The 22,794-nt window shown below is 55.2% G+C and overlaps 1 protein-coding gene and 1 long non-coding RNA gene across 8 annotated transcripts; one reads left to right on the forward strand and one right to left on the reverse strand.

The window, feature by feature from the left end:
• Positions 1–1,473: 1,473 nt before the first annotated feature.
• LOC103564439 (uncharacterized) lies at positions 1,474–6,561 on the reverse strand. Of its 2 annotated transcripts, XR_011522338.1 has the most exons (5): positions 6,424–6,561; positions 4,416–4,471; positions 3,706–3,789; positions 3,026–3,089; positions 1,474–1,739 (listed from the first exon to the last, which is right to left on the reverse strand). It is a non-coding gene; the product is annotated as an uncharacterized lncRNA (long non-coding RNA). The 2 variants fall into 2 exon arrangements; XR_548062.2 differs by lacking the exon at positions 1,474–1,739 and having other exon boundaries at positions 2,859–3,089.
• On the forward strand, positions 6,508–21,676 carry LOC103564444 (PVR cell adhesion molecule). Of its 6 annotated transcripts, none has more exons than XM_070558014.1 (8): positions 6,508–6,883; positions 9,216–9,578; positions 11,454–11,762; positions 12,513–12,630; positions 13,337–13,485; positions 14,336–14,464; positions 16,209–16,240; positions 21,288–21,676. In XM_070558014.1, the coding sequence occupies exons 1-8, from the start codon at positions 6,508–6,510 to the stop codon at positions 21,357–21,359; spliced, it is 1,548 nt and encodes a 515-aa protein (XP_070414115.1). In that variant the 3' UTR covers positions 21,360–21,676. The 6 variants fall into 6 exon arrangements, with proteins under 6 accessions (XP_070414115.1, XP_070414117.1, XP_070414120.1 ...); XM_070558016.1 differs by having other exon boundaries at positions 14,339–14,464; XM_070558019.1 differs by lacking the exon at positions 21,288–21,676 and adding an exon at positions 16,469–18,107.
• Positions 21,677–22,794: the final 1,118 nt, after the last annotated feature.

Raw genomic sequence — 22,794 nt, forward strand, 5'->3', positions numbered from 1 at the left:
GGGCCCATTGGAACTCACAGCGCGGCGTGTGTAAGAGGGTGTGACAACGCAGAGTGGGCAGGGCCGGGACAGGAGAGCCTAGGGCGCTCCAGGGGGGACCAGAGGAAGGTGGCCCAGCCTGGGAGTCTGGGAAGGCTTCCTGGAGGAGGGGATGGCTGAGCCAAGAACCAAAGCGTGAGCAGTCATTAGCCAGAAAAAGAACAGAGGAAAAGTGTTCTGGCCAGAAGATGACCAAACATGGTCTGTTTGGGGAGACTGCAAGGCTTTCCGTCTGCTGACTTGCAAAGCTGGAGAGGAAGAGAGGTTGGTGCTGCCGTCAGGGGCGGACACACCCAGGAGCTGGTAAACCGGGCTCTGGAATCTGGACCCGCAGAAGGAAGTGGCTCCCTGATTAGTCCTGGGTGTGTAGACGTGGGCCGGAGAGGGCAGGTTTCGTTTCCTTTCTTGGGCTTTGAGAGGACTGGGGATTTGGGAGTGGGGGGTTAGAGGAGGGGAACAACTGTGTGAAGCACCAGGGGTGGGACTGGGGATGTGGGGTGGGGGCTGGAGGGAGAGGAGACAGAGGAAGTGCCCCCCCGGCAGTTACGAGGGAAGGACAGGCAGTTGGGGTGGGGCCTCGGGGATTTTCTTCGTCAGCCTTTTCCCGCCTGGCTTCAGAACACAGAACACGAGAGCTCAGCCCTCACCAGCACCCCCACCGCATTCTCTGCCCATTAGACATCACTGCCTGAATAGACATTTCTCCAAAGAGGACATGGAAATGGCCAACAGACACAGGAAAAGATGCTCGACACCGCTAATCATCAGGGACATGCAAATCAAAACCACAGTGAAACCACCTCACACCGGTTAGAATGACTGCCATCAGGAAGACAAGAGACGACAGGGGCTGGCGAGGATGTCCAGAAAGGGGAACACTTGTGCACTGTTGGTGGGACTGTAAATTGGTCCAACTGCTATGGAAAACAATATGGAGGCTCCTCAGAAAATTAAAAATAGATCTACCATACGATCCAGCAATTCCACTTCTGGGTTTATATCCAAAGCAAATGAAAACAGGATTTCAATGAGATCCCTGGACCCCCACGTTCATCGCAGCATTATTCCCAATAGCCAAGATATGGAAACAACCTACGTGTCCATCAACGGAGGAATGGATAAAGAAGATGTGGTCTATATATATATACAATGGAATATTATTCAGCCATGAGAAAGGAAGATATCCTCCCATTTGTGACAAGAGGGATGGACGTTGAGTGCTTTCTGCTAAGCCAGATAAGTCAGAGAGAGAATGACTAGTACTGTGTGATCTCACTTATATGTGAAATCTAAAGAAGTTAAATCTATGAAAAACAGAGAGTAAAATGGGGGTCACCAGGGGATGGGGGAGGGGATAGGAGTGATGGTGTTTAAGGGTACAACTTGTAACAAGTAGTAAATGAGCCACAGAGCTCTAACACACAGTATAATGAATATAGACATAATATTGTATTACAATGATGTAATGTGATAAAGTTCGCTACATCGGCAATTATATTACAATATATCAATGTATCAAAGTAACACGTTATACACCTTAAACTTACACAATGTTACACATCAAATTTATTCAATAAAAAAGTAATAATAGGGGCGGACCTGGTGGCATAGTGGGTAAGTTTGCGTGCTCCACTTTGGCAGCCTGGGGTTTGCAGGTTCGGATCCTGGGCACAGACCTACACATCACGCATCAAGCCATGCTGTGGCGGCATCCCACATACAAAATAGAGGAAGATGGGCACAGATGTTAGCTCAGGGCCAATCTTCCTCACCAAAAAATGATAATAATAATAATAATAATAGCTACCATTTGTTGAGTAGCAAAATAAATAACTTTTAGCCATATAACTTATTTCTAAATAACTTGTGTAACCATCACCACGTTTTTATGATCCCTCATCTTACAGATGAGAAGAAGGAGGCAAGAGTATCCATGCAGGTTGCTGAGAATCACCAGCTATTAATTGGTGAAACTGGAATTTGACCCAAGGGAGTCACACGATGGAGCCCCCACCCCCACCCCACCATTCCCAACCTCCCTCTCCCTCCCTCTCGCCTCTCTGTCTTCTCTCCTCTCCTCTTCTTTTTTCTCCTCCTGCTTCTTCTTCTTTCTCTCTCTCCCTCTTTCTACCTCCCTCCCTCCCTCCCTCCCTCCTCTCCCCACCCCACCCCCAGACCCCAGGTTCCTACATCAGACCCTTTTGGACAAAGCTTCGCATCTGAAATGTTAAAGGCTTCAGGTCACTACCACGAACGTCTGTGGGCAGGAAGCACGGCCACCACCCTCCTTTGCTGGCAAGAGCGCTGGATGACCATTTGGCAACATCCCCTAAAAGCACAAATGTGCATGCCCTTTGGCCTCGCACGTCAGCTTCTAGGAATGTATGGAACTGATACCATCACAGACGTGGGGAGTGGCACGGACACAGCCACTCAGGGCAGTACAGTTTGCAAGAAAGAGGTGAAAACACTGTAAAGGCCCATGCCCTGAGGACAGGTTCAAAATTCATGGTGTGTGCATGCAATGGAATGCTGCGCGGCTGTGAATAAATGAAGGAATGAATGAATGAATGAATGAATGAGTGGGGAAGCTTGCTATGTCCTTCTGTGGAAAGATCACCAGGATATCTTGCAAAGTAAAAAAAACAGGAAGGAGGCAGAACAATGCTACTATTTATGTTTTCAGTGGGGGAGGGAAGAACAAGGAACAGACTCAGATTGGCTGAATTATACCAGCTTCCGGGTGATTCTTTTGGATCCAGAAGTTGGAAAACCGTAGCATCAATGGGATGAACTCCAAGGAAATGTAACAGGCCTACTGGAGTTATCCATTCACTTATTTATTCTTTCAACAGATATTTCAGCCCTTGAGTGAAAAAAAGTGCCTAGAACTGGTCCCAACTCTCAAGAAATTTAGTGTGTTGACCGCGAGACACACAGAAGCGAGCAATTAGGTCCGGACCCAGACTTGCTTCTCCATCCAAACCTGCTGCTCCTGCAGTTGGTCCTGTTTCAGTCAAAGGTGCCTCCTCCTTCCCTCAGGCCAGGTCCTTGGGGTCATCGGGGAGAAAGAGAAGTTTCTCTCATGCCCCACATCCAACCTTCAAAATGCATTCAAATCCAACCACTTGCTCTCTCCTCCCCTCCCACCACCCTGGAACGTTTCTCTGTCACCTCCCCTGGCTCACTACAGTCACTCATCACTGTGCTCCCTGCGTCAACCCTCGCCCCCCTATAGCTTGTTCCCCCGCGGCAGCCAGAGGGATCCTGTTCAACACAAGTCCAGTCACATCCTCAGCTGGAAACCCTCTAAAGTCTTCCCATCTCCATAAGATGGAAACTTAACCATGTCCCAATGATATCTGGCCCCTTCACGCCTCTCTGAACTATTCCTTATACATCCCATCACTCCACTCTAGCCACACTGGCCCCTTTGCTGGTCCTCAAGTCATCAAGCAGGTTTCTGCCTCAGGGCCTTTGCACTGCTGTTTCCCCATGCCCGAAAGATGTATCCCCATGCATTTGCAGAGCTGCCTTCATTTAGGTCCCTGCTGAAACTCACCACCTCAGAGATGATTCTTCTATCAGTCAGCTTTCAGTAGATTTTGCTCTGATAACAAACAACCCCCCAATCTTGGGGACTCGCATAGTCAATTTCTCACTCACCTTACACATTGACCACAGGTCGGCTGTGGCTCTTCTTCACACATCATCTTCATTTTGCGATCATGGCTGAAGGAGCAGCTCCATCTGGGACGGGAAGTTATGGGGACCAAAGACGAAGAACAATGGGATGAACCAGGCCACCGTTGTAAAACATCTGCTCAGACGCATTGTCCCCTCCAAATGCAAGTCGGTTAGTGAAACCCAGTTCTTGCACGTGCTGCAAGAAACCCTAAGATGGTGAGTTTTTTGGTTTCTGCCTTGGGGAAGAAAGAGAGGGAGAGTCAGAAGTGTTGGGCAGCCCCAAAGGTGGGATTTTGGAGAAATTCTTCCTCGTCTCCTCGCCCTGTCTTATTTTTCTCCCTAGCTCTTACCATCCCCCGGCATCGCACCTGTCTACGTGTTTGTTATCTTTCTCTCCCCAACTCCCATCCCGCACAGGACCCCCAGGCGGGAAGGGAACTTTTCTCTGGCTCATGGCTGTATCTTCAGCACCAGGGACAGAGCCTAGACCCTCGTGGGCGCTCAACGCCCCTCAACATGGATGGAATGAATACAAGCAGCGAAGGGCCACGTGCAGGAGCCCGGGGAGCTGTGGGAACCAGAGGAGGGCGGTTTCAATGAGACCCCAGGCCACCCAGCAGGGCTCAGAGGCGGGGAGGGCCGGCGGAGGGGATGCCAGGGGAACCAGACAACACCTTGGCTCAACCCACCTCTTCCAGCTGGCACCAATCTCCTTCCATCGCGTCCTCACCCAGCCTCAGCAGACCTGAGTGAAGACACTTTGTTTAATTCAGCAATTTTGACAGCATCCCAAGTATTTATTGACTCAACTTTGGGGTTTTTTTGGCCCGGGAATGCCAACCACTGAAGTCCTTCCCCTCCCTCTGACCCTCTCCTCATCCTAGCTCCATCTCTGAGACCCTCCCTTTTCTGAATCCCATCTCAGTCTCCATCCCTAACCTTCACCCCATCCCTGACCCTTGGCCCTGCCTTGACCCCCGCTTTGGAGCTTCAGCGGCAGGCAGCCTGTATCATTCCCGTGACGTGAAATTGTTCAGGGCCAAGGCTCCAATGGTTTGTTTTCAGACAGAGGCTCTGTTCCCATCACCGAGGAGTCAGATGCCCAGAGTATGGGGTGAGGCGGACCCCAAATCTGAAGCCCAAGCATCAACAGGGAAGGGGGGCAGCCTCTGACCATCCAGAGCTCTCAGAGGAGGCTGCTGGAGTCACGGAGGCTGGGAAGCCCTGGGAAGAGGGGGAAACCCCGGAGGGTGACGGCATGGTCCAGAAGAGGAACATAGCAGCAACCGCAGGTTCCAGATTTACAGAGAACTCAGTTGCCCAGAACAAGGGTGCCAGAAAATTCTGAGGTTTCCCAGAGACCGGCCTCCATGTTTCCATTCAGAAATCCACCTACACACACCCAGGACAAGAGACGCCAAGATCAGAGCAGGGCACCCATGCTGTGTGCCTTGAGTGGGCCTCGGGTCCATGTCAGAGGGGGCAGCAGGGCACAGGACGCTCCAAACTGGCCAGTATCCAAAGGAGGAATTTTCTAGAAAGATAGGGGGATGCTACTAGTGGGTCGAGGTGGGGGGCACAGCCAGGATGGCCAAGGCTGGGGACCAGGAAGTCTCCCAGGCTTATACCTGAGCCTACAGTTCTCCGGATCTGTCACTTCTCGTGTCCCTCTCATCTCGCTCTATCTTTGTGTTTCTGTCTCTCTCATCTTGGTGTCTATTTCTCTCTATCTCCCAGGCACTATCTCTGAGTGTGTGTCTCTCTCCATTGCTCTCTCATTTCTCTGTCTCTCTCTGTCTCTCATCCTTCTTGCTGCTCTATGTTGCTCCCTAACCATTATCACCTCCCAACACGATGGCATTCTGCGTATTAATCTATTCATGGCCCATCTCCCTTGGATAGAACACCGCTTCATGAAGGCAGGGACCTCTGTCTGTATTATTTTCTGCCGCACCCCCTGTGCCTGCGATACCACCTGGCTCCCTAACTGTGTGTTGAATGAAGACTGAATGGACCACCATTCTCATCAACCTCCTTACTTGATGATAACTGTAAAGCCGCCATAGTAGCTGTTAGTGTTGTTATTGTCGCAGCTGTTGTTTATTGAGTAGAAACCGTACACCCAGCATTGGCTAAGCGGCGGCTTGTTTAAGCCTGTGAGGTGAGTTCTATGATTACGTCTCTTCTTCAGATGAGGAAACTGAGCTCCCCCCCAAGAGGATGAGCAACTTGCCCCATATGAGTCCAGCCGTTGTCTGGCTCCAAAGTCCGGAGGTTTTTTGTTTTTTGTTTTTTTTCCCGGATGTACATCATATTTTGAATTCTGTGTACATTACATCATGTTCACCACCCGAACACTAATTATAGTGCATCCCCTCGCATGTGACCCTAATCACCCCTTGCCCTCCCCCCTCCCCCCTTCCCCTATGGTAACCACCACTCCAATCTCCAATGCTATGTGTGGTTTTTTTTGTCATTGTTTTTTATCTTCTACTTATGATTGAGATCATATGGTATTTGACTCTCTCCCTCTGACTTATTTCACTCAACATAATCCCCTCCAGGTCAGTCCATGTTGTCACAAATAGCCGGATTTCGTCATTTCTTATGGCGAGCCCGGAGGTTTAAACTGAGGGGAAGGACAGCCCGGTGGCTGAGAACGCAGCATCTGTCCCCCATCCTGGGTTCGAATCTCACCTCTGTCACTTCCCAGCCGCGAGCTTTAGAAAGTCGCCGCCTCTCTCAGTCGCGTGCCTCAGTTTCCTCGCCCATCAAACCGGGATGCCCACACACAAAGCTCTGCGGGGCGGCGGCGGCGGCGGCGTCAGAGGCAGGTGCCAGCGCAGGCGCAGAGGGCGCGCAGACACCACCGGGGACTCCCGCCGGGTGCCTTCCTGCTTCGCCATCAGCCAGGAGGCGGAGGAGCTGGGCGTCCCCTCCCCGCCCTCGGGCTCTGGCGGCGGCGGCGCGCGGCCCCCGGGGGGACAGGGATTCGTGCAGCCAAGTTCAGGAGCCAAGAGGAGGCGGCGGCGGCGCGCCCCTGCCCGGCCGCCCAGCGCGCGGAGCACCGCGAGCATGGCCCTGCGCGCTCGCCCGGCGTGGCCGCCGCTGCTGCTGTCGCTGCTGTCGCCGCTGTGCTGGGCGACCCCGGGAGCCGGTGAGTGACCCCGCGCCCCAGGGCGGCCCCTGCTCGCCGCTCCCTCCCCGCCAGCCGCGTGCTCGGCCTCGGCCTCCCCAAGGCCGGGCGCACTGCCCTTCGCTCCCCCACTGCCCCCCCCCCCCCACCCCGCCCCAGGGTTGAAGGATCTGGGACACCGACTCTCCCGTCGGTCTCCTGGAAACCTCTCTGGGGACATTTTCGAAGGATGAGTCAGGCTCCAAGAAAAACGTCGCGGAGGCTGACTCATGCTGCTCCCCTCGTCCTCCTGCTGTGGCACGGAGGGTGCTGGATGGGGGGGAAAAGGGGGCAGTGGTACAAAACCCAGCTCACCTGCTGACCCCAAATGTCTGGCCCTAAGGGCGTGGTCATTCATTCATTCATTTATTCATTCATGCATGCATTCATCCCAGACACTTTGTGGAGCATCTTCTGTGTGTCAGGCAGGGTTCTGAGTACTGGGGATCCAGCTCTGAGGTCAGAAGGCCCCGGGGTTCAGAACTGCTTTCAGCCTGTAATTCCTGTGTGAGGTCAGGAAAGTTCCCTAAACTCTCTGTTCTGTAACAAGTGCTGGGGGTGGGGGTGGGGGTGGGGATCCTGCCTACCTTGGAAGACCGTGTCTTGGGAAGATGCTGAGTAACGTCAGATGCCCTTGGCAACGACGATAATAGTGCTAATTCAAGGGAGCGATAACCATACCAGATGAAGCCAGAGCCCCTCATCTCAGCCTTCCCCCAAAGGCCATCATCAGAACGCTGGGCACTTCTCCAGAAAAGAGGGTGCCGAGGCTGAGGAGGTCACCGAGAGCCACCAATCTAAAGCCCTTTAAGGACATCCCCATCCTGGGTCCGATTGTGACAGACCAGGAGACCGAGGCACAGAGAGGGGAAGTAACTGGCCCAGGGCGCCCAGCAGGAAGCGGTAGCAGAGCGCCCTCTACCAGGGCAGGAGAGCCTGGGCACAGAGTGGCTCAGGCCTGGGGCTCACCCCGGGCTCTGCCGCTCGCTTGCTGGTTAGCCCAGGCCGGTGGCTTGCCCCTCCGAGGCTCCCTTGGCCCCTGTGTCCAAGGGGGATGAAAATGTGGGTGCAGATCTCATGGGGCCGTGGGGAGGGTCGGAGGAGGCCACACATAAGGGACAGCTCAGTGCCTGGTGTGGTTATTCCATGGGGAACACGCCACCAAGAGAAAGGCCACTTCATCCAATTTCATCCTCATGGCAGCCTTGCCTGGGAGGGGACCTTGCCCTCTGTGGAGGAAACCACCAGAGAAGGAGATTCACTTGCCCAGAGCTGCACAGCACATCAACGGTAGAGGTGGCATTCGAACCCAGATTACACCGTTCACCATTCCCCAGTCCCCTGTGCCGACTGTGCCTTCCTGCCACGCGGCACCCCTGCCCGCTGCCCCCCAGCTTCCTCTTCCCCGTAAGGACAGGAATCATTCGTCTATATCGAGTGCCTGGCGTGTGGGAATCTGTTCACCTAGATTTCATCATTTAGTCCTCCCAACAACGCTGTTAAATTACAACCACCCCACTTTACAGATGAGGAAACTGAGGCTCAGAGGGGTGAAGCCACCTGCCTGAAGGCACACAGCCAGTGAGTGGCAGGCCTGGGTTCAATGAGCTTGGCCCCTCCCACCTTCTCCATTACCCTTATTGTTACTAATAGGGGTGCACAGCATCGTGTTTATTGACGCCACTAAGAGCCAACCCGTATGGAGGCCTACTCTGCGCCTGGGCTCTAGGCAGGAGGATTTCACGTGGAGCCGGTGGAGCCGATGTCAGGACTCTGGGCTGCAGACTGCCCGGGGTTCAAATGCCACCTCTGCCATTTCCCCTCTGGGTGACCTGGAGCGAACGACTCTGTGCCTCAGTTTCCCCGTCTATAAAGTGAGGCCTTCAGGAGCTGTTTAAGGACCAGATGCTGAGAGATGTGTGATTTTACAAACTAGGAACAAGAATCAGAGAGGTTAAGGAGCCTGCCTGACGCTTCACAGCAGAGCCGAAGGGACCCAAAATCCTTGAGCTATAATCTCCCCCCCTCCCCACTGTGATGAAAAAGTTCTGGAACTAGACAGATGGTTGCACAGCCTCGTGAATGTCCTTAATGCCACTGAACCGCGCACTTTAAAATGGTTCAAATGGCAAATTCCTTTTTTTTTAACCACAATATTTACCACCGCGTAAAAAAAAAAAAAAATCGATGATGCTGAGATGGAGGAAATAGGGTGCTAACAGGCCAGTGAAGGGGGGCGACCCCAGTGCAGACCCAGCCCAGCCCCATCCGCCCCGGGGACGCCCGGGGGTGACCGGCCTCGCCTTCCCCGCAGGGACCGGGACGGTGGGCGTGCTGGCCCCGGCGCAGGTGCGCGGTTTCCTGGGCGACACCGCGACGCTGCCGTGCCACCTGCAGCCGCCGCCCGAGCAGGACGCGCTGGTGACGCTGGTGACGTGGCTGCGGCGGGAGCCGGCGGGGGGCGCGCGCAGCGTGGCCGTCTTCCACCCCACGCAGGGCCCCAGCTTCCCCGAGCCCGGGCGGCTGGAGTTCGTGGCCGCCAGGCCGGGCGAGAAGCTGCGGAACGCGTCGCTGGCCGTGCGCGACTTGCGCGCGGAGGACGAGGCCAACTACACCTGCCAGTTCGCGATGTTCCCGGAGGGCAGCCGGAGCGCGAGCACCCGGCTCCGCGTACTCGGTGAGCTAGGGGGCGGGGAGGGCGCGGGGAGGGCGCAGGGGGTGGGGGGAGGACGGGCGAGCCGAGAGGGGGGCGCGCCCGGGAGGGAGAGAGGGGGCGCCCTGCAGAGATGGGGACGAAAGAAGGAGGGAGAGCAGTGATGGGGCGTGGGGTGCAGAGGAGGAGGGGCTGGAGGCCCGGAAGATGGTGGAGGGAGGTAAAGACCCTGGAGCCCGAGGGCAGGACATCCCGGGGGCGAGGGGGGCGCTGAGTATGAGGGGGCGCCTGGAAAGTGGGGCCACCGCAGTTTGCATCCCAGCTCCGCCACTCACTCCCAGCTCGGGCAGGTGGCTTCATTTCGGATCCGCGTTCCCCCATCTCCATCAGAGCGTCAGGAAGAACCTGCAGCCCTGGGAACGTGGTCCGGGGCCTCCCTGGGGTTGATCCAGGGGACGCGCCTGGAGCAGAGGGCGCGTGGGCTCCTCCTAGCTGTGGGCTGTCGGTGGGACCTCGGGGAGGAAGCGAGAGTTGAGGCTGGAAGGAGAGCCGCGCTGATCCCCGGGAGCCCAGATGCGCTCTGGCGTTGTCACGGAATCCTGGCAGAACGGGACAGGCCCTCCTCTGGGAGACTAAGAAGTCTCTGTGCCTCAGTTTCCTCATCTGTGAAATGGAGACCACTCCGAGGATTCCTGAGAGCTGGCATCTATCTTTTGCTCTTGTGCCCAGAGCTACTCCAGGCCCTGCGGGAGGCACTCGCGCAACGTTGGATCCTTGGGTTGGTGCCGGGCACCTGGGGCCCAAGCAGAGGCGGCTCTTGTCATTTCGGCAAATCTGGGACTTCCGGTTTAGGGTGAGAGGAAAACAGAAGGAGTGAGTCAAGTTACAGAGAAATCTTCAGTAAACGGTAGCCCAGGTGATAACGGGGAAGGGAATCCCCAGAATGGTGGACAAGAGATGGTCAAGATGGTTTTGGTTTTTTTTTTTTCTTTAAGAATTAGATTACATCATCTTTTTTTTTTTTTTTTAAAGTGTGCTTTTTGGTGAGAAAGATTGGCCCCGAGCTAAAATCTGTTGCCAATCCTCCTCCTTTTTTTTCCTCCCCAAAGCCCCCCAGTGCATAGTTGTATATTTTAGTTGTAGGTCCTTCTAGTTGTGGCATGTGGGACGCCACCTCAGCATGGCCTGGCGAGCGGTGCCATGTCCGCGCCTAGGATCTGAACCGGTGAAACCCTGGGCCCCCAAAGCGGAGCGGGCAAACTTAACCACTCGGCCACGGTGTCGGCCCCTCAAGATGGTTTTGGAGTCAGACAGATCTTGTGTGAAAACCCAACTCCATCGTCTATGACTGTGACCTTGAGCCCGTCACTTCCCCCTCAACCTCCGGGGCATGGCTCGGCCATCCTCTCCTCCGTGAAGCCCTCCCTGACACCCCCAGACTCAGGCACCCCATCTGGGTTCCCCCATCCCAGCCTCGCCCACTCTGGGTCATCACTGTTTGGGGAAGTCTGTCTTCCGCTTGGCCTGTGCACCCCGTGAAGGCAGGGCTGGGCTGTCTCAGTCCTCCCTGGGTCCCCCACGTTGCCCATCCCAGAGCCAGGCAATGTTGTCAATTAACCAATAAGACTAATATTTAGTGAGGACTTATTTTGTGCCAAGTCCCATTTTCAGAGCTTTGCCTGCATCTTCTCGTTGCCTGGGATCCTCTCATGATCCCCAGTGGATAGACAAGGAGACCGAGGCACGGACTTGCCCAAGGCCACCCCACCACTCAGGGACGGAGCTGGGGTTTGAACCTAGCCGTCCCATCCCCTCCGTTCGCTGCCTTCCTCGGCTGCCAAGATGTTTGTTGAGTGACTGCAGGCCAGGAGTGACCCGTCCCTTTTGCTCCTCTCCCAGCCCAGCCCCAGAACGAGGCTGAGAGCCTGGAGGTCCCCCTCAGCCGGTGGCTCAGCCCGGAGCCCGTGCCCGTGGCCCGTTGCATCTCCAAAGGGGGCCGCCCGCCCGCCCGCATCTCCTGGCCCTCACCCCTCAACGAGAAGGCCAACGAGAGCCAGGTGCCGGGACCCCTGCCCGGCACAACCACTGTCATCAGCCTCTTAACCCTGACATCCTCAAGCCAGGAGGACGGCAAGAATGTCACCTGCCAGGTGGAACACGAGAGTTTCGAGGAGCCCGTCCAGCTGCCGGTGAAACTCACCGTGCTCCGTGAGTGTGCCAAAGTGTGAGCGAGGACGGGACCCGCTCCTAGACTGCCTCCGCCCCTCATTGTCTACACTGATCCCCCTGGAGAACTGTCTACACTGTCCCCACCATGCAGTCTACACCCCCCTCTGCCACAATATTGTCTACTCTGGCTTGTCTGGGGCTCTGTCCTCCTATCATTGTCTGTACTGAATACTCCCTCCCTGATCCCCTCAGGCACTGTCTACACTGGACCCCCTCAACATTGCCAGTGGGTCTGAGGGAGGAGGGGATGTACACTGGTTCCCCCCCACAAAAAAACACTGTCTCACTGGCCTTCCCCCTCTGGGCTTTGGAAAGTCTTCCTTGTCAATCATGTTTGGGATGGCTAAGCAGCAGGCTGAGGCGGGGTCATCAGGAATTCTTTCCTGCGGGACTTGTAAGAGCCTTGAATGTTCTCCTGTGTGTTACGGGGGTCCAAGAGGCCTTTTCTCAGAGGACATTCCCAGAACACCAGGCCCTGGCTACCCGGGAAAAGTAGAGAGAGCCAGGTCCTGAGAAGCCGTCTCTGCCCCGCTGTCTCCCACTCTGCCGAGCTGCCCAGGCTTCTGTTCCTGGAGTGAACCCGTTGCTGCAGACGCCGCACAGGCCTCTCCAGCTCAGGCTGTTCCAGAAACCCGCTGAGGCCTTTCCCTGCTGTGACAGGAATCTCACACATCTTTAGGTGGCTCTGAAGGCTCCCAGTCTCTGAGCCCCTGCATCTGTTTCCCCCAGACCCCCCTGAAGTCTCCATCTCTGGCTATGATGACAACTGGTACCTCGGCCGTAGTGAGGCCACCCTGAGCTGTGACGTCCGCAGCAACCCGGAGCCCACAGGCTATGACTGGAGCACGTGAGTCCCGGGTGGACCTGGACTCCTGGGTCTGAGGGAGGAGGGGCTGGGGGCCTGGACCCCTGGGTCTGAGGGAGGAGGGGCTGGGGGCCTGGACTCCTGGGTCTGAGGGAGGAGGGGCTGGGGGCCTGGACCCCTGGGTCTGAGGGAGGAGGGGCTGGGGGCCTGGACCCCTGGGTCTGAGGGAGGAGGGGCTGGGGGCTGGACCCCTGGGTCTGAGGGAGGAGGGGTGCACAGGAAAGTGGAAAGAAAGAGAGTAGTCGTCTTTGGGCTCCAGCAAAATTCCCAACCCGCACACATGGTTTCCAAGGTGGTTTAGTCCGAGTGCCCACGCCTGCTCTTTGCAATGTGCCTGCTGAGTGCCCAGGACTTACCTTCATCCCGTGTGGTCCCCACACTTGGGCACAGTCAACATTCTCGCCACACCCGGGTCAAAGATCAGTTGGGCCCACACAGGTGCCGTCATTTTCCCAGGTCACACGAGGCCACACAGGCAGCTCTCGAATCAGCATCTGGCCCCACACTGGGTCCCCTTAACCTCTGGGCTGTGCCGCCTCCTTGGTCACCTTGCACAACCTGCTCAGTCGTCTCTGATGGAGCAAGTGCTGTGAGGGTGCCTGAGTTCCTGGCATCTGGTGACTGCTCAACCCCCCTGTCACTCTAGGCCTCCAGCAGAGGATACTTCTCACCCATTTGTCTCTTTCAGGACCAGGGGTCCCCTGCCACCCTCTGCTGTGGCCCAGGGCAGCCGGCTCCTGATTCATACAGTGGATGATTTGATCAACACGACTTTCATCTGCCGTGTCACCAACACCCTGGGGACTAGCCAGGCAGAACTGACTGTCCTGGTTAGAGGTGAGGAGCCACCTGGGTGGGGAGAACAGAGGGACCAAAGGAGGAGGTCGCAGCAGGATTTCGTCTGAGGTCCCTGGTGAAGGAGGTCCCTCAGCCACAGGAATGCTCTCTACTCCCATCCTTCCCCTAGGCCCCCTCATGAAAGGACCCATGGGGTCAGCTTTACTCTCTGTTAACTCAACATCTGTACCATTGGAACAGCTGCCTGGATGCACCCCCCTGCAAAGCCAGGCTGGGGTAGTTGTGCAATGCCTCTTTCCCTGGGACTCAGAAAGGCCTTTCTAAGTGCATTAGACAGAACTCTGTCAGTTGCAATTGATAGAAACACAACTCAAAATAGTCCAAGCAAGAGCAATATTTTATTGAAAATTCACCTTCAGGTATGGTTAGATCCAGGTGCTCCGACTGTGTAACCCGAGAACTTTTCTTTACCTCTCTTGTCTTTGCTTTTCTCTAAGCTGCCTTTCTTCTCAGGCAGACTCTCCCCTCAGGAAGGCAGGCTAGCCCTCCACATCTGCAGACTCACATCCCACCAGTTTAGTAATCCGAGGGGAAAGAATATACCACTTTCAAAAGCTCTAGCCAAAGTCCCAAGGCTGGCTCTCATTGGCTCAACTTAGGTCACAGCCCCTTATGAACCAATCACAGCAGCCGGGGAGAATGGAGTGCTCCGACTGGCCACACCCGGGTCAAAGTCCCATCTGAGGAACCAGAGAGTGGGGACACGTCCATCACAGGGACTAAGGGAGGCAGAATGGCAGCTTCGTAAAGGAATGAGGGATAATGTTTGTGAGGCAGGTGAAAAACCCCAAAAGTCTCAGAACCTGAGTCCTGCTTCCCTCTCTTCCAGCAGGACCTTCCGGGGAGCCGTCAGCAGCAAGCTGGTCCCCAACGACAATCGCCGTCCTGACTGTGGTAATCGTGGCTGGGGTGGCCCTGCTCGCATTCCTCATTTATTTCCTGTGGTCCAGAAACTCCCGTGAGTCCCCTCCTCTTTGGCACATCTCCCCCCACCCCCGTGGCTGTCCTGAATGAGCATCCCCACAGTCGCCATCATTGAACACCTACTATGCGCCAGGCTCTGTGCCAAGCCCTTCAGGTGGCAGCCTCTCCCCACCTCCTCACCCCCACACCATGAGGTTCCCCGTTCACAGACGAGGACACCAAGACCGGGGAGTCTTGTCCTTTGGATCCTTGATTCATTTTATAAATATTTAGGGAGTGGGGGCGGATCCTGCAGGGCTTAAGGGCACAGTGGGGACTTTGGCTTTTAATTCAGGCGACACAGATGCCCCCGCGGGATGGATGGAGGGCGGAGTGAGCGTAGCCGCCCAGCCCTCCTCCGCCTGCCCGGCTCGGGAGTAACCGCTCAGCTGCTCTCACGGGAAGGAGGACGGGGTGGGGACTGGGACCCTGATCCCCGACTCGAAAAGAGCCTGATGGTCTCTTATCTCTGGGGCTTTGCACAGGCTGTTCCCCTGCCTGGAACACCCTTCCCGTGGCTCCTTCTGGCGAAGTCATCCGGCTCATTCTGTAACCCAAAGAGCCGTATTTTGCTGAGCCCTTCCTGCAGGCCAGCACGGTCTGTGCACAGCTCTTCCAAGGCTCCTAGCCCCCCTGCAAGGCGGGTCCCGACATGACCCCATTTTACACATGAGGAAGTGTGTGCTCAGAGAGGTGAAGTTCCCTGCCTGCCAGTGCACAGCTGGGCAGGCAGAAGTGGAAGGCAGTTCTGTTGACCTCAAAGCTTGTTCCCTCACCTGCTACACGGAACTGCCCCATCACATCCCAGCTGCAGACCCCTTCCTCCAGGAAGCCCACCCCGACCCCCCAGGATGAGCCAAGCGCCCACTCTGGGCTCCCCCACCCCAGCCTTGCCCACTCTGGGTCGTCACCACGTGGGGACTTGCCCGTCTCCCGAGTGGGCTGGGAGCCCCAGGAGGGTACAGCTGCGGCCGTCACAGTCACAGCTGCGTCCCCAGCACCATGGGGCGCTGGGCCGGTCTCGAAGGAGGCGCTGGAGGAAGTGTTTGCTGAATGTGTCATCTCCGGGGGATGTGGGCCCCTGCTCTGCTGCCTTATTAATTATGTCGCTATGGGCGGGTGACTTACGCTCTGTGACTCAGTTTCCCCATCTGTGCAAGGGGAATAACTGTGCCTGGTGATACAGGTGCAGCCTTTGGCACCTTCTAAGCCACACTTGCTGGATCTATATCAGCTGTAATTATTATTGCTGTTGTTACGATGACGACGATGATGATGATGATGAACATGAGCTCCATGAGAGCAGAGTCTGCGTCTGTCGTGTTCACAGCTGTGTCCACAGCACGTAGAACGCCCCCGGGGCCAAGTAGACATTCCCTGTTTGCTGAATCAATCCCTGTTTGATGGTTGAGGAAACTGAGGCACAGAGAGGTTAAGTCAGTTGGCCAAGGTCACACAGCTCCCGAAAGACAGAGCTGGGACCTGAACCCTTCCATCTGGTTCCAAAGCCTGTGCCCAATAACTATTTATTTATACTTAATAACTGAATGAATAAGTGGGGGAAGAAGAGACCCCGGTCCTGTCTGACACGTGTATAAACCACCAAGGGAAGTGGCTCCCCACGTCGGGAGCAGAGTGGGGACTTAGAGCTCGAGGGGCCCTGACACCCCCGTGTGTCTTCCTCCTGTGCCTCTGAGTATTGTCATCATTCCTGACAACGCCTCCTCCTGTCTCCGCAGGTCAGGCCAGTTACAACCCTTCCGCTAATGGCGTAAGTGTGATGGTGGAGCTGAGGAGGGTGTGTGGGGTGGGGGGGAGTCCGCCCTGGGGCCTGGGGGTCTGCATTCCCCCCACTCACGCCCCCCCCCACCTTGGGAAGTGCTGCCTTGGCTTCTAGGGACGGGGAGGGGCCGGGCCTGCGCTCTCTGCACCCTGGGCTTCTCAGGAAGATTGTGTTCCAAAGGATCCGGAGGCTAAGGTTTGAATGTCCCCCTTCCAGACTGTCTCCTATTCAGCTGTGAACTGTGGTGCCAGCTCTCCCCAGGAAACCCCGACAGAGGGCACAAGGTGACAGCATCGGGCCTGAGTGGGAGAGAGACTGGAGCTGGTGGGGACGTGGGCCTCACAGCTGGAGAACCCACCCCCCCACGCCAGTGGATGCAGCCTCACTCCCTTGAAAGACACTGGCCACTCTCCCAGTGCCAGACCTCAGGAACGTCCCCTCTACCTCACGACGCAGTGAGCGGGTGCAAGTTCAGGGGTCCCCAAGACCACCCTCGGCTTCTGTCCCTCCTTAGAAGGCCTCCCAGAATTCAGAAAAGCTGTTACACACACATTTAGGTTTATTAAAATGAAAGGATGAGATTAAGATCGGCAAGGGGAAAACGACTCATTGGCCCCAACATAGGGCCGCAGGGTCCAGGAGACACTGGCGTGAGCTCCCAGGTGTCCACTCCCAGTGGTGTCATACGGGCAGCGCTCACTTCTCCCGGCAGTGACGTGTGACAGCACACAGAGTATTGCCGACTTGCTAGCGGCCAGGGAAGCCCCGCTGAGCCTCAGTCTCGGGAGTTGTCATTGGGGTCAATCAGGTAGACTCGGCTGACCATTCACGTAGCTGACCTTAGTGTCCGGCATCTCCAGGGGTTGAGCCGATATTGTGTGGCCCAAGGTCACCACCATCAATTGCACTGTTGGTGTAAACTGTTTGGTGTGGTCCATGGCCCCAGTAAACAAAGACTCCCGGCAGCCAGAACATTCTAGGGACTTCAAGGTTACTTCCCGGGAGCCAGGGGCAAAGGACGAAATCTCTCTTTGGGCAAAAGTTAATCCTCTCCTGCATAGTGGGGGCCACACGGGATGTTCCAACTGCCGGAGAAGTTTTGTAAGAATTTGAGCTCTGGCCTTCGAGCGTCTAAATCTCTGTATCTGTCAAATCTCTGTGGTCACGAGATTTGTCACTAAAAGAGAACCAGAGGCTGGAACTCAGCTGCCTAGGGCCATCGGAGGAACAGGAGCAGCTCCTGGAGGCTGTCAGTTCCAGACACCTCCTCCCACCGAGACTCGGGGCCCCAGGAGAGCATCTGCAGTGTCCTGGGACCGAGACGATGCTGGAGAGTGGGGGCCGGGACCTGCCAAGGAAAGGAAGACGTCGTCTCCGAAACAAGGAGGAAGCGATGCTGTGTGGGGGACACGGTGCCCTCAGACCAGGATGGGTGCGGCCCCGGACCCGGAGGCTGAGCCGCTCAGATACACCTGATGTGTTCCCTTTAAGACGGCCTGCGAGCTTGGGGGCAGGCGCCAGAATTCCGCTCACACAGCTGTCTGCTGGAGGAAATGCCTTAGGAAGATAAGAGCTGTGGCCACGATGCCAGACAGGAGAGCCAGGCAGGAGCTGTTCTGCAAGAAAAAGAAGGATTTGGGATGCGCTCTGGACAGAGATGAGAGACTGCGGATCCCAGAAAGGACAGGGAAGAGATGGGAAGGAGGAGGGAGGGGCGCCAAGGCCGGTGGGTCTCCTCGGGGTCGGGAGGCCAAGGGAGATGAGTGGGGGTACTACTTACCATAGCTGCCGCATCGACCGTTTGTCTGTTCTCAGCCCCCAAACGCCCCATTAAACTTTATTTATTACACCTCCAGTGGTTGCGTGCGAGGGGGTCTTTTGGGGGGAATTGGGGAGAGGCTGATTGGCCACCTCATGGGTCAGAATCAGAGCCGTGGAGGCAGGAACCTGAATCAAGAAGGCAAGGAGAACACGAGTCCCCAGCGCATCTTATTTTTCTCTCTCTTTTTCATTTTTTTAACTAGGTAATAGATAAGCATCCCCGAGTCAAAAGTTAGGAAAAATTGTCAGGGGCCCATTTTGAGTTGCTTTGCACATCGGATATGAGCTAAGGGTCCAGCGCCGTTCTTTTGCAAGGGGATAATTGCACAGCATCTGAGTGGAATTAATGCCACTAGGTTGTGCACTTAAAAATGGGCTAAGATGGCAAATTTTTTGTCATCTCTGTTTCCCCACAATTTTTAAAAATTAATAATGTAATACACCAAAAACCATTAGAAGGTACGCTTTCGATGGGGGAATTGTACTACCACGAACTTAGTGGCTTGAAAAACACAAAATTAATCTCTTCCAGTTCTGGAGATCAGAAATCGGAAGTGAGGGGCCCACCCAGTGGCGTGGTGGTTAAGTTCTCGCCCTCCGCTCCCACGGGCTGGGGTTTGCGGGTTCAAATCTCGAGCGCGGACCTACACACGGCTCATCAAGCCACGCTGTGGTCGCATCCCACATACAAAATAGAAGAAGATGGGCACAGATGGTCACTCAGGGCCAATCTTCCTCACCAAAAAAGAAAGAAAGAAATCTGAAGTGAGTCTTCCAGGGCTAAACTTAAGGTGTGGGCAGGACTGTGTTCCTTCTGGAGGCCCCAGCGGAAAATCCTTTCTGGCCTTTTCCAGCTTCTCGAAGCTGCCTGCATTGCTTGGCTCACAGCCCAGCATCCCAGGGCCTCGTTCCTCCTTTGACCTCCTTGCCTCCCTCTTTCCCTTTTGAGGACACGTGATTACATTTAGGGCCCACCGGGACCGTGCAGGGTAACCTCCCAACTCAAGATCCTTAACTTAACCATGTCTGCAAAGTCCCTTTTGCCATGTAAGGGAACATATTCACAGGTTCCAGGAGTAGGACCTGGATGTCTTAGGGGACCCATTCTTCCACCTGCCTCTCCCATCCTGGGCTCCTGCTCCACCGAGGAGAACCGTGGCACTACTTTCGGGCAAGTTTATTGACGCAGACACCAAATATATATATATATTTTTTTTCTCCCATGGTAGGTAACATATACACACTGTTCTGCACCTTGCTTTCGTTACTGAAGGTTTCTGGAAATTCAGAGAGAGTCTCTTTAGTCTTTTTAGAGCCACGTGGTACTCCAGAGGGGGACGTCCAGGACGTTTTTGACCAGGTCCCTGTGGACGCACTTCTGTACCGTTTCTGCCCTTTTCCTGTGACGGTGTGATGGTGAATGACCTTGCACACCCAGCCTCGGTATCGGGACACACTCTGGAGGTGCAGCCGCTGGATCAGAGAGCGTGTTCCCCTGTTGTTGTGGTGGATATTGACAGACGGTCCCCCAGAGAAGTCCTGGCCATCTCGGTTCCTACCAGCCATGGGTGCGACGAGCTGTCTGGGGGGGACGGATCTGTGAATTCCATGGCGCTGGGAGCCAAGCGAGGAGACAGAGTTTTGGTACAAGTGTTGTATAAATTTCACATAAGGTGGAGAAAACCACCATTACCCATATGGGAGAATGGGGAGGGAGGCTCTGATGGAGACGGTGGAGGGGCTAAAACCACCCCAAACCCTCCCCCTGCACTGCTGTCCAGAGTAAGGGGGGCGCAAGCCGCCTTGAGTTGCTGCAACATCTCAGAAACCTCCGGGCCACAGATTGCTCTGGGGGGGTGGAGATGCCTGTGCTACTGAAATCCAGCTTAGTAAAAAATGAAGAAGTGGCCCAGGAGTCCCCTCCCTGGTAGATAATCAGAAAACAGGAACTCGGACAGACTTGACCCGAATGCTCAGGGCAGCCCAATTCACCAAAAAGTGGGAACAACCCAAATGTCCATCCACTGTGAACGGATAAATCAAATGGGGTGTGTGCATACAATGGAATATTATACAGCCATAAAAAGGAACGAGGTGCTGCTCCAGGCTCCAATGTGGAAGAGCCTTGAAAACATTTTGCTGAGTGAAAGAAGCCAGACACAAAAGACCACATACTGTAGGAGTCCATTTACATGAAATGTCCAGAATAGGTAAATCCATAGAACAGAAAGCAGACTAGTCGTGGCCAGGGCCTGGGGGGAGGGGGAGTGGGGAGTGACTGTTTAATGGGTTCAAAGTTCCCTTTGGCGTGATAAGAATGTTCTGGAACTAGACAGAGGTGATGGTTGCACAACACCATGAGCGTATTAAATGTCACTAAACCGTGCACTTTAAAATGGTTGAAATGGTAAATGCATGTGTGTTTCACCACGAAAAAAAATAATTTAAGATTTTTATAGAAAAAAAGTGTTTTCATTTCCCCAACTCTCTGTGGCAGGATTTTCAGGAACCAGTTAAATTCATGAAGGGACGAATGGGTGAATTGTTAAAGGAAAAAATAATATTCTAAGTGGTAAAGACAAAAATTACTCAATGGCACCTGTTGAAGCACGAGACGGCAGGCTTTATTCGAGGGGAGGGGCATTGCCAGAGTATAGGGACCACCGCAGTGGGGTCTTGGGGCGAGGGAGCGAGCTGGGGCTCAGCTCTGAAGAGGCACGGGCGCGTGGGGATGTCTAGCCAAGGAGCAGAGTGGAGTCAGTCGATGGAAAATTACTAAGATGACACATCAAAGATAAGGGGGGATTCTGGCTAAACCAACCTAACAGGATCTTGCTGGAGGCAGGCCAGGGTGATCAGACATCATCCGGGGCCTGGTGGAGGGTCAGGAATCCCATCAGATATGGAGGATGATTCCATATCAAGGGTAGGGGGTTCTGGTTAAACTGGCTCAGGAGGATTCTTGCTAAAATCGAACAACGCAGAGGTGAGCACAGAAATCTCAAAGGCGGGGGTAGTGGGAAAACAATTCAGAAGAACCTGAGCAGGGTCCAGTCAATGAGAGAATCCGTCAGTATATAAAAACGTGGTGGCGAGGATGCTTCAGGGGCCAAGAGCAGAAAGCCCCTCCCACCCCCACTCCCCAGGCTGGGATTAAAAACCAAAAACTGGATGGTCTGGTTCTGGTTCTCTGCTGTTCTGTTTTCCTCCACAGGTTGGCATCCTCCTCAGGCTGGTGCCAAGACGGCTGCTGCGTGCTGAGCATCACAGCCGGATCCAGACCTAGAGAAACAGCCCGCTGCATCCCCGGGGAGCTTCCCCAGCAGCCTCTCCTCGCGTCTCATTGGCCAGCACCGCCCATCGCTCAACCAATCCCTGGCCAGAAGAGTGGGACCGCCTGGGAGGCCTGGACCAATCAGGGCTGCCCTCTGGGGCTGGGGAGGATGAAGGCTGCAGGTCGGAGGATGCGAGCCCGGCTCTCTGGTATGAGCCGTGACTCTCTCTGCGTGGTTGGAACAGGGTTGAATTTTACGCTCTTACTTTGAGTCCACACTGTCTAAATTTTCTCTAATAAACCTCGACTTTTCTTTTAGTAACGCAAAAGGAATCAGTCATTATTTGAGAGAGGGGGAGAGAAGCTTTAGGAACTGGAAAATCCAGAATAACCGGCTTTGCTCCATGCCCTGCCTCGCGCTGCTGGCAAAGCCTTTGCTCCTGGGGTTCATCAGAATCCCATCAGAATCCCTTTGAGGGCTGAACTCCGCTCCTGCCGCATACGGAATTCCCATCAGAACGAGGACCGTGTGGGGAAACTGAGGCTCTCTCCCCTGGGCGGCTACTCTTGGAAATAATTGCAGGGTTGGCAACAGCCTCTCTTCGGCAGACAGACAGAGGAAGTCTGAAAACTGCAGCAAGAAGGACTGAGGGTAGATCCTGGAGGGATTCTGACCCCGTGAACACCGCCATGGAACCTTCCAGGCGTTAGGGACCATTCGGAAGTGGGGGATGGGAAACACCTCCAGGGAAAATAACCTCGAGCAGGGTCCCGAGACGGGGGGCCCATTGAGCACTCACAAGTGGCTAGTTTGAGGAAGTCAGTGTTTTTAAGGCATTGACTTTTAATTAACTTAAATTTGTATTTTAATAGGCGTACATGGCTCATGGCTATGGTACTGGCAAAACCTTGGACCCTCCATCACCCAGGCCCCGGCTCAACAAAACCGCAATGGAGCCCTCCTGCTTCTCCAGCCTCACCCCCGCACATCCCCTCCCACTCGGCCAGGAGTTTGCAGCTTCTTCAACGCCCCTCGATGGCCGTCTCTGCCTCCAGGCCTTTGCATGTGCTGCTGACGCTGCCCGGAACACCCCACCCCACCCCACCCCACCATCTGCCTCATCCTACTCCAGGTCTCAGACATCCCCTCCTCCAGGAAGCCCTCCCTGCCCTCAGGCTGAGTGAGACACCTCCCAGGCCCCGCCCCCCCCACCTCCTCCCTCCCAGCGCTGGTCACCCTGGATCATCATTATCTGGGGATGGGTCTGTCCCCCACCACCGCACAGAGAACTGTGAGCCCCACTGTGTCCTGAGGGCCCAGATGGAGCTGTCCCAATCATCACTGTCTCCCCAGCACCTCCCAGCTCAGGGCTACGCATAGGGAGTGTGTGTTGAAATGACTGACTGAATGAATGAATGAATGAATGAAGGGATGCTTTTGAAAAAC

The sequence above is a fragment of the Equus przewalskii genome, chromosome 9, assembly GCF_037783145.1.
Source record: "Equus przewalskii isolate Varuska chromosome 9, EquPr2, whole genome shotgun sequence".
NCBI lineage: Eukaryota > Metazoa > Chordata > Mammalia > Perissodactyla > Equidae > Equus > Equus przewalskii.

Coding starts and splice junctions, on each gene's coding strand:
- LOC103564444 (XM_070558014.1), top strand. CDS start 6,508: ATGCCCACACACAAAGCTCTGCGGGGCGGCGGCGGCGGCGGCGTCAGA. Junction 6,884..9,215: donor CTGGGCGACCCCGGGAGCCG/GTGAGTGACCCC, acceptor CCTTCCCCGCAG/GGACCGGGACGGTGGGCGTG. Junction 9,579..11,453: donor CACCCGGCTCCGCGTACTCG/GTGAGCTAGGGG, acceptor CTCCTCTCCCAG/CCCAGCCCCAGAACGAGGCT.